Below are 14,371 nucleotides of genomic sequence, written 5' to 3' on the forward strand. Positions count from 1 at the left end.
TTTAATTTATTTTATCCAATGTAAAAAGTTAAAAATATTTTTAATTTTTAAAAGAAATTTAAATGGTGATATATGCGTTTTACATGAATGTCTGAATTTCAGACAGATTTAAATTTATTCAAATTTAAGCATGTCTCAAAAAAAAAAATTAAAAATAAAATTGTTGAAATTTTGATTAAAAAAATCAAATAATAATTACGTGGGAATGATCGCTACCTTGAATTACGGTAATGAAAGAAGAAAAGTTTCGTACACACAAGTAAAAAATTGAGGGAAGTGGTAGTGTGGGGACAGTGAACGTAGCAATCCGATTCTCCATCTTACTCTTTCAAATCCCAATTCCCAATTACAAACACAGGCCTCCGTTAGCTTCTCTCTCTAGCTTTCGTTTCCCTCTCTGCGTTCGGCGATTCCTCCTTTGTCTGGGTTTGACGCTTTTAGGAGAGACTCCGAAACCTCTCTTCTAATCTGGTTCGCAGCCTAGAGATTTCGTGGGTAATTTTAATTCCTGTCATTTTTTTTAGTGGAATTGTTGTTTATTGTGATCTTGATGAGAATAGAAGAAGGACCAATTTTGTGTTTGGTGACACCAAAACCCGATGGTGTGTTTGGATGAGTGGAAATCTATATCCCAAACACAGAACGGGATTTTCCTGTGGCGGGCTATTGGCGAAAGCTCTTGTTTTTCTTGGCGTGTATACGGAACCATAGAAAACCCTAATCTCAAGCTTGGCTTTGTTGCCTTTTTTGATGCGTTTTTGTAGTTTTTTCGTGTAGCTTGAGCTCTAGTTCTCAGTATTATGTGGATTCACCGGTAGTCTAAATTGTTAATAAATACTATAAGGTCACGTTTGGTTGCTGAGAAAATGTGGGCAAAGAGAATTGTTGTTAATTTCTTTTAATTTTTGAGCTTTGATTTTAGAAGTCCTGAGATAGTGCAAATTTTTGTCTCAACGAAACCTGATAGTACAAGCAATATGCATTGTTGAGTTTAGTTGAATTTTCAAAATTTTGCTTTCATTTCTTTTCTCCATTTTCTCCACAATCAAACAGAAGGCTGTGGTTTGTATGTATCTTCAATAGTGTTTGAGAGAACAATTAGTGAATTGGGGTTCTTTTGGTTGGTGTTGATTGAAATTTATAGGCCGTGACTATGTCGACCCCAGCTAGGAAGAGGTTGATGAGAGATTTTAAGAGGTTGCAACAGGACCCCCCTGCCGGCATCAGTGGAGCTCCCCAAGACAACAATATAATGCTTTGGAATGCTGTTATATTTGGGTAATGGGCAACAAAATTCATGAAAACTGTTATTGTGTTTGCTTATGTTATGTGTTTATTTATTTGCCTTTTACTTTCTCAGTATGTTTAAGTATGGTTGGATAAGCCATTTCTGGTTTCTTTTCTGATTTGGATTGCAGTCCAGATGACACTCCATGGGATGGAGGTGAGTCTATTCTTGCTCTAAGGATCATTTTTTATTATTAACTTTGTGGTGATCTTATGCAATCTTTCCACATGGTTTGCATGTCATATGACTTGAGAACATTGTGCTACCCATTACATCTACGAGTTTGAGTCTATTTATTTTCCATAACTGTTGTTTGAGTCAAGTTCGTGTTAGGATCTTGGGGATTGAACTATTTTTATTACACAATATCATTTTGGTGATGGTAGTGATAGCTTTTGTTAAGTTGAGTTCACAATCTGTTGTTAATACACTTATAGACAATGGGATGCATGGGATTTTCAAATACCCCCATATTATAAAACAATTCGAATTTTCTCCTCTTCTAATAGTTGTTCGAATTGGCAACTTTTATGGCAGCACACACCCACCCAAACGCACACATATTGTTGTTGTCTCTTTGATCTTTCTTTGTACTGTCATTTGAGATTAAGATGAGAGTTCTACTGCCTTATCATTTGATGCAAATTTGATTTGCACATAACAAAAAATTCGAAAATATTAGATGGCTTAGATTAATTGAATATTGCTAATGTAACTGCCTTCTCATACATCATTCTTTTTATATTAATTGACTATCACAAGCATGTTCACTGTGTGGATGGCATTGTGTGTGGTATTACCATTCCTGAAGGTGCATCAGCTGCATCAAACAGTATTACTTTAAAGGTATTGTGGCCTAATAGTTAGTTAGTTACCACATGTATCTGTTTGAAATTTTATTCAGCCTCAAAAATCAGGGAACCTGCTGGTCAATCATATTATAATCTGATTTTTTTGTAATCATGGGGAAGACTCCTCATCCTTCTCATGTTTTCATTAATATAAATTTATACATCTCTTGTTTCTGATAAAAAATAAATAAAAAATCAGGGAACCTGCTAATGCTGGTGCTGCAAGTACAATGTATGTTTGAAAGTTGACACTAAGTGTATTGTTGACTTTGTAGTGATGTAACCGAGTCTGTGTTTCTGTGTATGGATAAGAATGATCTGTTATTAAATCAATGCTGCCAGTCTACCAGACCATGCATGTATGTTTTTGCTATAGAACAATTACAGTTTGTTTTTGTGTTGTATGGTCTTCTAATGTGACTTAACATAAAGAAAAAAAATAAGTCATACTATTGTGTTCATTTTTCTGATTATTTTAATCTTCTATTTTCCTTTATAACTGTTAGAAAGGCATGGAACATTCTTTTAGTTCGATTCCATTCAAATCTATAAAGATATCCTTTTGAGTTCTTTAGGTACGTTTAAATTGACACTTCAGTTTTCGGAGGAGTATCCAAACAAACCACCAACAGTGCGATTTGTTTCCCGTATGTTCCATCCAAATAGTAAGTTGGAACTATGTTGCAATTAGTATCACTTCATGTTAAATATTTCTTTAGCTGCGGTTTCTTACTTCTACCTTTTATTTTGAATTGGCCAGTCTATGCAGATGGAAGTATTTGTCTCGATATTCTACAAAATCAGTGGAGTCCTATATATGATGTAGCAGCTATACTTACGTCTATTCAGGTATTGTCAATATACAATTATTATGTGGATAATGTTGCCATTGTTTTTAGTTAACAATTGTATGAGGGACTTAACTACAAGAAAATGTGACCATTCATATTAGTTTTAATAAACGGTGGGGAGGGTAGAGAATTTCAAAGATTTTGGCACTTGAGCTCGGTTGCAAGGTGGGGATGCTTCCCTCTTCTTACTTGGGGCTTCCCTTGGGTGGTCCGCATAAATCTGTGGCTGTTTGGGATGGGATGGAGGAAAGGTTTCATAAGAGGCTAGCCATGTGGAAAAGACAATTTATATTTGAAGGAGGGAGAATCACTCTCATTCGGAGTACGTTGTCTAGCATACCCATTTACCTCATGTCTTTGTTGCGTATGTCAAGAGTGGTTAGATTGAGATTAAAGCAGATCCAAAGAGATTTTCTATGTGTGGGGGGGCTTGGGAGAGGAAGCTTCATCTTGTAAAGTGGGTGATTGTCTCTCCGGATAAAAGTAAGGGTGGCTTGGGTGTTAGATGTCTCTCTACTCATAATAGGGCTCTTTTGTATAAATAGAGTTAATGTTTTGCAGAAGAAAAAAAGACTCTTTGGAAGCATGTTATTAGTAGGAAGTTTGAGGTGGAAGAAGGGGGCCAGTGTACTTGTGAAGTGAGGGAGGGGTATGACGTGGGGTTATGGAAGGAAATCAGGAAGGGTCTTTTTTGAATAACAAAATTGCATTCTCAGTGGGGGATGGAAGAAGAGTGAGATATTGGAAGGATAAGTGGTGTGGGGATGATGCTTTATGTGATTCTTTCCCCTCTTTGTATGCCTTGGCGACTTCAAAAGAGGCGTAGGTAGCAGAGGTTTGGGACACTTTAGATGAGGAGGGGGGTTGGAATCTTCAATTCTCTAGGCCTTTCAATGATTGAGAGGTGGAGATGGTGGAGGGGTTCCTTGTGACATTACAAAGGAAGAGGGTGCTTTGGAAAAAGACCAAGGATGGGAAATTTTCTATTAAGTCCCTTTATGGTGCATTGGAGCTTAGGATTGTAGTCCCATTTCCAAGGAGCATAATTTGGAGCCCTTGTGTTCCTACTAAGGCGGGCTTTTTCACTTGGGAAGTTCCGTGAGGGGATACTTTGACTTTGGATCAACTAAAGAGGAGGGGGAGGTCCCTAGTTAATAGATGTTCCTTTGTTGTTCCGAAGAAGAGTTAATTGATCATATTCTAATCCATTGTACCATGGCTAGGGTTTTGTGGGAGTTATTATTTGCTATTTTTGGTGTGACATGGGTCCTCCCATTGTCGATTAGAGAGACCTTTATTGGTTGGCATGGTTCCTTTGTGGGCAAGAAGCGTAAAAAGGCTTGGATGATAGCTCCATTATGTCTCTTTTGAACGGTTTGGAAAGAAAGAAACAAGATTGTCTTTGATAATGAAGAGCTTTTGATTCAAAGGATGAAAAATTCTTTTGTTTGTAATTTTTGGTCTTGGACTAAGTTGTTTATAAATGATGATCCTTTATTTTTAATAAATTTTTTTTTATTGGTTGGATTCGAGATGAGGAGTGGGGGGGTTAAGTTTTTGGTTTCCCCTCTTCTTTTTTGCTCTTGCATTTAGGTGCTTGTCGTATACTCCCTGTATGCTTTGGGTTGGATTTTGGGCTCTCTTTATTCATTATATATGCTATCTTTTTGTGCTTTTACTTATGAAAAAAAAAATATATATATATTTGTTTTAATAAAACAAAACTATAGGCTAGCATGTGGACTAATGCACTATAAATGATAATGCATGGTATTGATGCAGAAAAAGCTTCATGTCCCCATTTGTCATCCATAGGGTGGGGACCTAAGGCTGGAAAATATCCAAAGGGGAACTTAGCATAAGAAAATTGGGGGACTTGGCATCAAAGTCTTATCTTTCTCTAGATTAAGCCTTACTTGGTACATGGAGCTGGAGATTGGCTTTGAGAGAGGGATCTTCTGTGGAGACATGTGATTGTGGGAAAATACAATGAGGGACCAAGATGGTGGTGTTTAGGAGAGAGAGTTGTGGAGTTGGGTTGCGAAAGATGATAAAAGGAATTTGGGGTTCTTTTAAGGCTAAAACCAGATTTGTAATTCGTAATGGAAGGAGAATCAAATCTTGGTAGGATGCCTAGTGTGGGAATGCATAGGTGGCTAATGCTTGAGAGGTAGTGGGAGGGCAAGGATTTTGGAACCCTCTCTTCTTAAGACATTCCCAGGTTTGGGAATTATATAGTGTTGAGGCTTTGCTTAGGCGGCTTAATGAGACTAGGACCCAAGTGGGGAAGAGTATAGACTGGTTTGGGAGGCTAATAAGAATGGGAATTCTTAAGACATTCCCAAGCTTGGGAATTATATAATGTTGACGCTTTGCTTAGGTTGCTTAATGAGACCAGGACCCTAGTGGGGAAGAGTATAGACTGGTTTGGGAAGCTAATAAGAAAGGGATTTTTTCACTAAAAATCATTCTATTTTGGATTGGAGTTGGATGGAGGGTTGCATTCCACTCAAAAGAAGTGTGGCCTCTTGTGCTCCTTCAAAGGTGGTTGTATTTATTTTTATTTTTATCTTTATTTTTATTTTTTTTCATGGGAGGTAGCTCAGAGAGGATCCCGACCTTGGATCAATTCAAAATAAGGGGATGGATTTTAGTGAATATGTTGTATGTGTAAAAGTGCAGAAGAATCACCTAACCATCTACTTGTGCATTCTGGGAAAGCTAGGTGGTTGTGGCATCCTTTGTTCTTTCCTCATGATATCTCTTGGTTGCTCCCTTCTTTGGTGAAAGAGTTATTATTGGGATGACATGAGAGTTTTGTGGGGGAAGAATTCGCGAAAATTTCTTTTGAATGAGTGGAGCAGTCAGATCTATCACTAAGAGATTTCCTGGTCTGCACCCTTTTCCTTTGGACTCATGAACCTCTTCAAGCTACTTATTCTTTTGATAGATTCATTGATGGGTTGGATTGCAAACAGGGGATGGGTGTGAGTTGGAGTTGTTTTTCTCCCCTTTCCTCCTATTGTCATCCTTTGTATGTATTTGAGGTGCGCCTTGATATATACCCTTTGTGTATTTGGGGTGTGCCTTAAAAAAATATGAAATTTGAGTTGAACATGGTGCAGCTCATGTGGCAATAACTTGTTCAAAACAAGAACAAAGACTATCATGTAGAAAAGTGTTCTTTACTTATTAGATATTTTCATTGCATGTAATAATAATAATAATAATAATTTTAATAATCTCTCTCAAATGACGGCCTTATTTTCATCTATGTCATTATTATTATTATTATTATTGTTGTTGTTGTTATCATCATCATCATCATCATCTCTGTCACAAATGAAGTCCTTATTTTCATCTCTGTCACATATTGGTTCAGACTGCCCCATGGTTCTTGTAATGCTTGAAACTAATCAATGCCTTATTTTCATCTGTCACATATTGCTTCAAATTGATGACCCCATAGTTCTTGTAATCCTAGAAACTAATCAAAGCATTTCCTGTTTAATTCTTATTTCTTTCAAAAGGCTGGTTTGCCCTGCCTCTTCTGTTGTTGTTACCATGAATTATTTAGAATTTCAGGGTTGAATAAATCAAGCAGGATATTTCTTATTTATTTCCTTGACCCACAATGCTAACCCCTGATGTGGTGGTCTGAGCTCCATCCCTTGTTGCTTATCTTTGAAGTAGAAGAAATGAGACTGCTGCTGATTTGAGTGGTTCATCAGTGTTCCTGTCTTTTGAGTTGTAGGTTGTGGTGTGTGGGTCTTGGCAGTGAGGAAGGAGAACATCTCCTCAACGAAGTGGCATTTCTTTGCCTGATTAATAGTGTGGGAAGAGTTGACAAACTTTCACATTAACAACTTTAAGCAAAGCAGCAGATCTGATTCTGCCTTTGATGTGTGGAATTGTTTGATGAGTGGAGGAAGTGTGTTGTTTAATTGTTGTTGCATGTGCAAACCCGAAGGGTCAGTAAACAATCTTTGGTCTACCCTTCAATCATGAAGGAATGCTATGTTCTTCTCATTGTTTGGGGTTTTCCTTTTGTAGTCTTGAAGATGGTCAAAGAGGTGCTTTCTAGCAATTGATATATAACAGAGCTGCAAATCCTTTTGCTTGTTAGCAGTTTAGTAATAGGAGATTTTTTAGGTGGCTGATATATAAAGAAAGCTAAAAGAAATTGATGCATGCCTCCATGAAGAAGATTGTGGACGACGGCAGACATTCAATACGGGTTTCATTAATTATACGGGTTGTTCTGTGTGTCAATGTTGGGGTGGAACGGGTGTTGTGGGGTTTTGTTGTTGTAGAGTGATGTTTAATTTGGCCTTTCATTTTGCTCTTTTCAGTTTCTGCTGTGGGTGTACCATGGAGACTTAGTGCACTTGGGCTACTCCCCTACAGTGCCTCTTCATGTTGTGTATTTCAACCTATAAAAAAAATTGCTATTAGGACTACCATTATAAGTCAATGAGCTTGCTTCCAAGATCCTCTTTACCTGCATATTGATTTTGATAGAGAATGAAACTATAAAATCAGCTTATTGTCACTTTTAATAAAGTATTAAACTCTGGATTGCTTACAAGTAAGATGGATCTTTGTTAAATTCAAGTTACCTCATGCAAATACTCTACATGATGTTCTAACTTTTCATCCTCTTGTTGCAGTCACTGCTCTGTGATCCCAACCCCAATTCTCCTGCAAATTCAGAAGCTGCTCGGATGTTTAGTGAGAATAAGCGTGAGTACAACAGAAGAGTGAGGGAAATTGTTGAGCAGAGCTGGACAGCGGACTAACTCTGCCATTGGTGCACAGGCATGGCAGTTCCTGTCTGTCTTTAAGTATGCAGGTTTGATTTCAGTGATGATGCCACTTTAAGAACCTTGTGCTGTGCAAAAGGTCTCACTTTAATCATGTACTGCACATCTTGTATTTTCCTTGTCTGAATCTTAAGACTATGTTTGCAGCAATTTGTGTTTTAATTTCGTGTCTGATAGAATTGTATGAATCAACTGCCTTGAATATTATGAACTACTTGAAAAATCGGGATTGTTTGATTGCAAAAATAGTAAGTCCTACATTATTGCCATTATATAACTAACTATTTGATAAACTAATGATGCCCAACATGAAAATGATGGCAAGGGTACCAATGATTCTAGGATCAACCAATTTCTCTTCGCCTATGCAATTGCCTGCGCACTTGCTCTCCTTGTTTAGATAATGAAATTGTCCTGTTTGCAGCTGCTTTTTGTTGTTCAGACGATACTAATCTAAAATTTGATACAATGGGATCCAAACTCAACATGTTTTTCATTAGTTTGAGTATAATCATGCTGGAGTTAAATTTGTGTCACCTTACACCACCTATTTAATAAACAAGTTGTTTTATCTATATAATAAATTATGTCGATTAATTTGATTGTAACTCTAACCTGTTTAACTCGTATTAGACTTGATGAGTCATAAAACATGTTAAATAAACTTAACCTTGAGGGATAGCTTAGTTGCGGCCTTGGGTTTGCTCCCCAATGGTCACCAGTTCAAGTCCCTTGAGGGCCATTGGAGGCTTGTCTAGTCGTTAACTTCAAGGCCCATTGGAGGCTTATCTAGTCATTAACTTCAAGGCCCCGTGGGATTAATCAAGATAGGCGTAAGTTGGTCCAAACATCCACAGATATCCAAAAAAAAACCATGTCCCATGTTTAACTGATTATTACGTGTCATGTTTAGGCTGACCTGTTTAACAATGTCACGTTTGGGTTGATCTAATTAAATGTTTAGGATTTGACACAACACTAACTTGACCAATCAACACAAAAATCGCTTCCTGTACCCGGAATAAGATTCACGTCTGTTTCAAGAATGATGTCCAATTCACAAAAGGCTGCTAGTGTGAGAAGGGAGCTGAGGAAAGCAGTTCCAAGTGCCAAGTTAGTATTCATTCAGCCCAAATCAGACTCGGCTTTGAACAGGGAGGAAAGCAGCTGAGGAATGGATGTTCAAAGTCAATAACAGTATGTATTTTGTATGAAAAACAGAATAGGAGTAGAGTAAATCCCAAGTATATAAGGTAAAGAAGTCATGCTTGCAAACATATACTATCTTATATCAGGACACCAAAAATGAAGCTTAGTACTTCGATACAATTTAAATCACCAGAATAACTGTATGATACTAGACACAAACAATCCCAGTCTTACTGGACAATAACAAGGGAAAATGAATAGTAAATGCTTAGTTTCACTTTCACACCAGACCGGATCACCACTTTCACATTGACCCTTTCTATACAAAGGAAAAGCCCTCACTAAAAAACACTGAAGACAAAATCCAACAAGAGTAAAAGAGTTTTATAAGGAGTTCACAGCATGTTTGGTGCAGCATGTCTACATTACTTCAGTCAAACTAGTTTCTTCCATCAGAGGGGCATCCTACAAGCAGACAAGGAATACAACATATTATTTCATGATCAAATATGAAATGACCTTTGCTAATATCAGAAAATCCACACTAACTTCAATTATAAAACATATCAGGGGCAATGGATGAGTTTCAGATTCTTAATATTTGAAATTTCAAACAATTAAAAGAAAGTAGCTAGTTTACCATGTTTTCTTTGTTTTCTTGAAGTGTTGTTTCCTCTGTTGGCAAAGAATTGACTGGACCTGTAAGAGAAACCAACTCATGAGTTTCTCAACTCAAATGTACACAATGAGGTTAAAGAATTACAAGGAAAGTCCCACTCTGCATTTACCTTCTTCATTTGCAGATTTCTTTCCTTGTTTCTTTATCACAACCTTCTCTGTTTTAGAGTCTTGCTTACTTGGCTTCTGGGGTTTCCTTTGTAAGTTACGGCTCCCAGAGTCAGAAACCGATCTTGTATTCACTGAATTCTTATTCAATGACCCCCTGACTCTAGTTGCAGGATTATTCTTCTGAGTAGTCTCCTTATTGGCGGATTCTGTGACTGAAGAAACTTGAGCAGCATCAGTGTTCAAGGACTTTGGTTTCAGTTTCCTAGTGCTCCTAGTAGAAGAAGAGCTGTGAACATCATCATCAGATGATCGAGTTCCCTCTCCAGGCACCTGAGAACAAGTTTCAGAAACCTGCAACTGCTCCAAGTTCTCTGAAATTTCATAACTACTGAATAATTCTTTCACAGATTCTCCGAGTTCACCAAGGCTATTCCGGCGTGCATAAGACTTTAGCTCTTCACGCATTCTCTGGAGAGGCTGAATTCAATATTTAAACCAAGGAAAAATACAAAAAAGGGCTCAGAACTAGATACATATGCAGAAATAAAGTCCACAAACATTCATGAATAGATATCTTATTTTGCACTTTTAGTAACCTACCCATCATAAATAAAAGCACAAACGTGCTTCATACAGAACAGAATTAATAGTTGGACTGATCAGCTAGATGGTGAAACATTGAGCTTTTCTACTGAAATAAAAAAATAAGAGAATGGCCTTTTAAAAAGGAAGAATTTAAAGAAAAAAGAAAGAAAGAAATAAAGAACTAGAAAAATCTTACTACATGAAAAAAAAAAAAAAAAAAAAAAAAAAAAAGCATCAAACTTGGAGAAAGCAGATGATCAATTCACAACCTCCTAAACAAAAATAAGGAGACCTACTGTAGGCATTTAGCTTTCTACCACATTGATGTAAATGGGGTTCTGTTTGAACATTCCTCGAATTTGGACAGGTTGGAATTGATTACTTTCCGATTTGAAATGAATGGTTGCTGGCTAGTTCAAAGCATGGTGTCCATATGAAAGGAAAAAGGGATGCTTCTTGAAACAAGTTTCAATAATTGAACTTAACCAATGATTGATTAGGATGTCTAAAAGAGTATACCTTACATCCAGCCTCCAAGGCAAGTTTGAAGAAACCAAGTGAAATTGAGTGCATAGCAGCAGATTCAGATAGCTTAATCTGTGACAACCAATATGTTGCTGAGGATATATAGCTGGAGTTCCTGCGGTTCCCTGATTTGGAAACATCAGAAACTGGTGTGGCAATTTTCCCTTGATTGGTAACAGACCTCTTGGCCCTAGTCTCAGAAATTGGAGTAATGTTGCCAGCCGGTTTCATGTGGGGGCTGACATTTGACTTGGCAGGAATAGAAAATCTTCTAGGCGGCTTGGCTGCTGTGTCCTTGGTAGAGCTGTCGAGGACACTAACACTCTGACTGACCTTTGAGACAATTCTTCCCCTGAACAAGCATAATCCCAGTTGAAATCAATTCTTTTGAATATGGCATGGTGGTGGTAAAAGGTTGAAAGTGAAAATACAAAAATGTAAACATCTGCATGTTCTTGTTACCAATATTAGAAGTGTATCAAACATTTAAACATATCAATTTTGGGTGATGCTCTGCAACAGTCGATGCCTAGGACAGAGCTGCTTACATAAATTAGTCATATTTCAATTCAAAATTAGTAACCAATTCAAAACTGTGGCATTTTTTTCTTGACTGATCTGCTGCAAGTGGATGCTTTAAACAGAATTGCTAACAAGAATATTGAACACAATACCTGTGGGTATTGGTTTAATTAACAATATTGGATTGAGTACTTACTTTATTGTAAGTAGAAAATATGACTGAACACCAACAGGGTACCCCAACTTGATGAAATTTGAAATTGACTTAATAAGAAAACACAAGGGAATGACAGTCATTGACTCATAATTAAGTGGGAATTAGCAAACAGATATCCACCCCTAAGATGTTATATATATAGAGGTATATATACAGATTCCCCACTACATCTACACAAATGAGGAAAGCAGAAGAATTTTTCAAATCATCTCTAGTAACTCCATCAAAAAATTCCTAATTCTCTGCTTCATTAATTTGAATTTGTTTTTGGCCATTGAAATTAATTCCTTAATTATTTAACCACAAATCTCCCAAAGTAAATGAATTGATTTCCAGCAGTCCATCAATTCTTGTATCCATTTCAAAGCAACACATCCACCATCTTTTTTTTTTATTCTCAGAGGAAGAAAGAAATTCCCGCCAAATCAAATAAAGGCGTAGACTTTAAATCAGCCCCAAAAAATAACAATTTTTTCCCATGGATCCAACCATAGGAAAAAAAAAACCGTTAGAAAAGGACTGTATTACTCGTTAAACAACATTACAAAAAATGCACAAATTTAAAATATATAAAAATATATATATCATTAGAAAAAAAAAAAAAAAAAAAAGGACCTCTTGGTTGCAGAAGAGTTTGAAGTATCTGCCGTCGATTGTTTCTCCTCCTTGGATTTAGTAGCGGATCTCAGAGGATACCGAAGTTTAGACTTCCCTGGAAACCAAATTTTCATATCAACACATGATACTGAGAGAAATTAAAACTAAATTAAGTAATCAAATAAAAAATCTTCCATGATAGAGAGAAATATTAAATCAAGCAATCAAAAGCAGACAATATCATGCAGTTAAACACTCGATTGCCTTCAATTGTCCAAACGGAATATTAGGGCAAAGCATTTACCATGAACAGAGGGCTGATCTTTGATGGCCTCCTCCATAGAAATGGCTTCGATTGTGGGATTGCGATCAAATGAAATTGCTAATGATGACGAAGGAAAGAAGGGAGCCATTTATAATTGAAGTTCTCTGGGTTCTGTCTTGAGCGGGAAAACTCAAACTCGGGATGCTTTCGTAATACTCGCAGGCGTAGCCGAATTTTGGTACTCGCGCTGCCGCTGTGAGACCTTTTGGGATCTCTGACGTGGAGGGATATCATTTGAAGAAAAGGATGAGTCAAGAGTCTGAGTTACGCTGAGGTGTATCTGGATCACTTTTTTTAATGCGTGGCAGTCAGTGCTAGAGAGTAGCTTTGTGCGAGTAGGGATGGAGGTGAAGCACTGCGGATAAAGAACGGTCTATGATGCGAGTTGAATTCTTTGAACGGCTCCATTTTTGCGGGTCCCATTTCAGACGCTCGTGAATTCGAATTTCAAATTTCGAATTGTTGCCGTTAATAGCGAGAGGCGGTTGGATGGAAATGGGCCAATGCACTGGGCCTTGGTTAATAGCGTTATGGCCTTTTTTCTGGTGGAGACAGGAGATTGCATATTAGAAAGACCAGGAGGTGCTATAGGCGTGAGTGAACAGTTGGGTAACTGTTTTTTAAAACTAGTTTTTTACTCTCTAGAAACAAAAAAAGAAAAAAAAAAACACATTTAAAAACCACAAAAACATCAAATATCCTATAAACATCGTCCAACAATTTTCAAAAATTATTCTAAAAAATTACTTTTCAAAATTGTTTTTAAAAGCACTTCCTTAACAAGAATTATAAATTCTATGAAAGTTTTGGAATAAAATAATTATTTCATAAAAAAACGCATTATGCTAAAATGATTCCTAATCTGATGTCTGTTACAAAAAGAGGAAGAAAATTTTAGGATATTGAATTAGTATGCTCCGAATATGCAATCTCGATTTGAAAGTATATGGTAAAATTTAAGGTTATATTTGATTGATTTGATATAGTATAAAATATGATAAAAGAAGATAATATATTTTTATTTTATGATTGATAATGAGATATGATAAGCTATATTATTACTTATTATATCCTTTTTATATGAGATATGTAAATTTTAAGTTAATATATAAAATATACATATCTTATATATCATAAATTTATTTTTTTATTAAGATAATATAATTTATGTTTTATAAATTTGTTAAACTCATTTACCTAAAATTTTACTAAAAAGTAAATTTTATAAATGAAACAAATTTATATAGATGTTAACTAATGAAATTTAAAACTGGCAAAAGTTAAATGTACATACACTAATAAGAATAAATTTGTTTATAATATTATTTTTTAGAATAGAATTTCATGCATGTGGGACGTTCTTCGCCATCTGGCATGATCCCTAACGTCGTATAGAATAATGCATGTTCTATAAAAGAGCCATGTGGCATTTTCGTCCACCCTAATGGTCCGGACAAAAACAAATCAACTAGGCACTATGCATACTCGTCGGTCAAGCATTAACTATAATGAACATTAAGCGTATTGATTAATGCAACAGGTTAAAAACATCATACTTTAAGACTCATCAAGGCATAACAATCATTATGAGCTAACAATTATTGGTATTAAAGACAGTAATGCACAATAAAATACACAATTAAGGCATTCGAGAAGACGTTACATTTGAGTAAGGATAAATATCTTTTCTTCACCACAAGAAATGTATTTTGCCATTTTTTCCAAAAACAACTCTTACTCAAGTATTTCATCTCTAACTTAAGCTTCACAGGGATGTGCTCAGAAAACTCATTCGAACATTCTTTTGTGCACATGCAATTATCATCTATGTCACGTGGAGGCTAGTCGG

General features: G+C 36.3%; 2 protein-coding genes across 3 annotated transcripts; one reads left to right on the top strand and one right to left on the bottom strand.

Moving 5' to 3' along the window:
* The first annotated feature begins 254 nt into the window (after positions 1-254).
* On the top strand, positions 255-8,059 carry LOC100246805 (ubiquitin-conjugating enzyme E2 2). 2 transcript variants are annotated; one of them, XM_002273809.5, is made up of 6 exons: positions 255-495; positions 1,145-1,278; positions 1,419-1,444; positions 2,715-2,804; positions 2,900-2,988; positions 7,661-8,059. In XM_002273809.5, exons 2-6 carry the CDS (start codon positions 1,154-1,156, stop codon positions 7,787-7,789), a joined length of 459 nt encoding a protein of 152 aa, XP_002273845.1. In that variant the 5' UTR covers positions 255-495; positions 1,145-1,153; the 3' UTR covers positions 7,790-8,059. The 2 variants fall into 2 exon arrangements, with proteins under 2 accessions (XP_002273845.1, XP_010663393.1); XM_010665091.3 differs by having other exon boundaries at positions 278-491.
* A 983-nt stretch (positions 8,060-9,042) lies between these two features.
* Positions 9,043-12,625, bottom strand: LOC100241687 (uncharacterized). Its single transcript, XM_002273943.3, has 6 exons — positions 12,502-12,625; positions 12,216-12,312; positions 10,856-11,213; positions 9,751-10,228; positions 9,603-9,661; positions 9,043-9,427 (listed from the first exon to the last, which is right to left on the bottom strand). The coding sequence occupies exons 1-6, from the start codon at positions 12,608-12,610 to the stop codon at positions 9,383-9,385; spliced, it is 1,146 nt and encodes a 381-aa protein (XP_002273979.2). The 5' UTR covers positions 12,611-12,625; the 3' UTR covers positions 9,043-9,382.
* Between the last annotated feature and the right edge of the window lie 1,746 nt (positions 12,626-14,371).

Source organism: Vitis vinifera, chromosome 17 (assembly GCF_030704535.1).
Source record: "Vitis vinifera cultivar Pinot Noir 40024 chromosome 17, ASM3070453v1".
NCBI classification, from domain to species: domain Eukaryota; kingdom Viridiplantae; phylum Streptophyta; class Magnoliopsida; order Vitales; family Vitaceae; genus Vitis; species Vitis vinifera.

Bases quoted from the DNA above. Each gene is read 5' to 3' on its own strand.
- LOC100241687 (XM_002273943.3), bottom strand. From the start codon at position 12,610: ATGGCTCCCTTCTTTCCTTCGTCATCATTAGCAATTTCATTTGATCGC. The intron at 10,229-10,855 runs GTATACTCTTTT...TATTGAATTCAG, and splicing joins CCTTGGAGGCTGGATGTAAG to CCTCTCCAGAGAATGCGTGA. The intron at 9,662-9,750 runs GTAAATGCAGAG...TTTCTCTTACAG, and splicing joins GAAATCTGCAAATGAAGAAG to GTCCAGTCAATTCTTTGCCA.
- LOC100246805 (XM_002273809.5), top strand. From the start codon at position 1,154: ATGTCGACCCCAGCTAGGAAGAGGTTGATGAGAGATTTTAAGAGGTTG. The intron at 1,279-1,418 runs GTAATGGGCAAC...TTTGGATTGCAG, and splicing joins TGGAATGCTGTTATATTTGG to TCCAGATGACACTCCATGGG. The intron at 2,805-2,899 runs GTAAGTTGGAAC...TGAATTGGCCAG, and splicing joins CCGTATGTTCCATCCAAATA to TCTATGCAGATGGAAGTATT.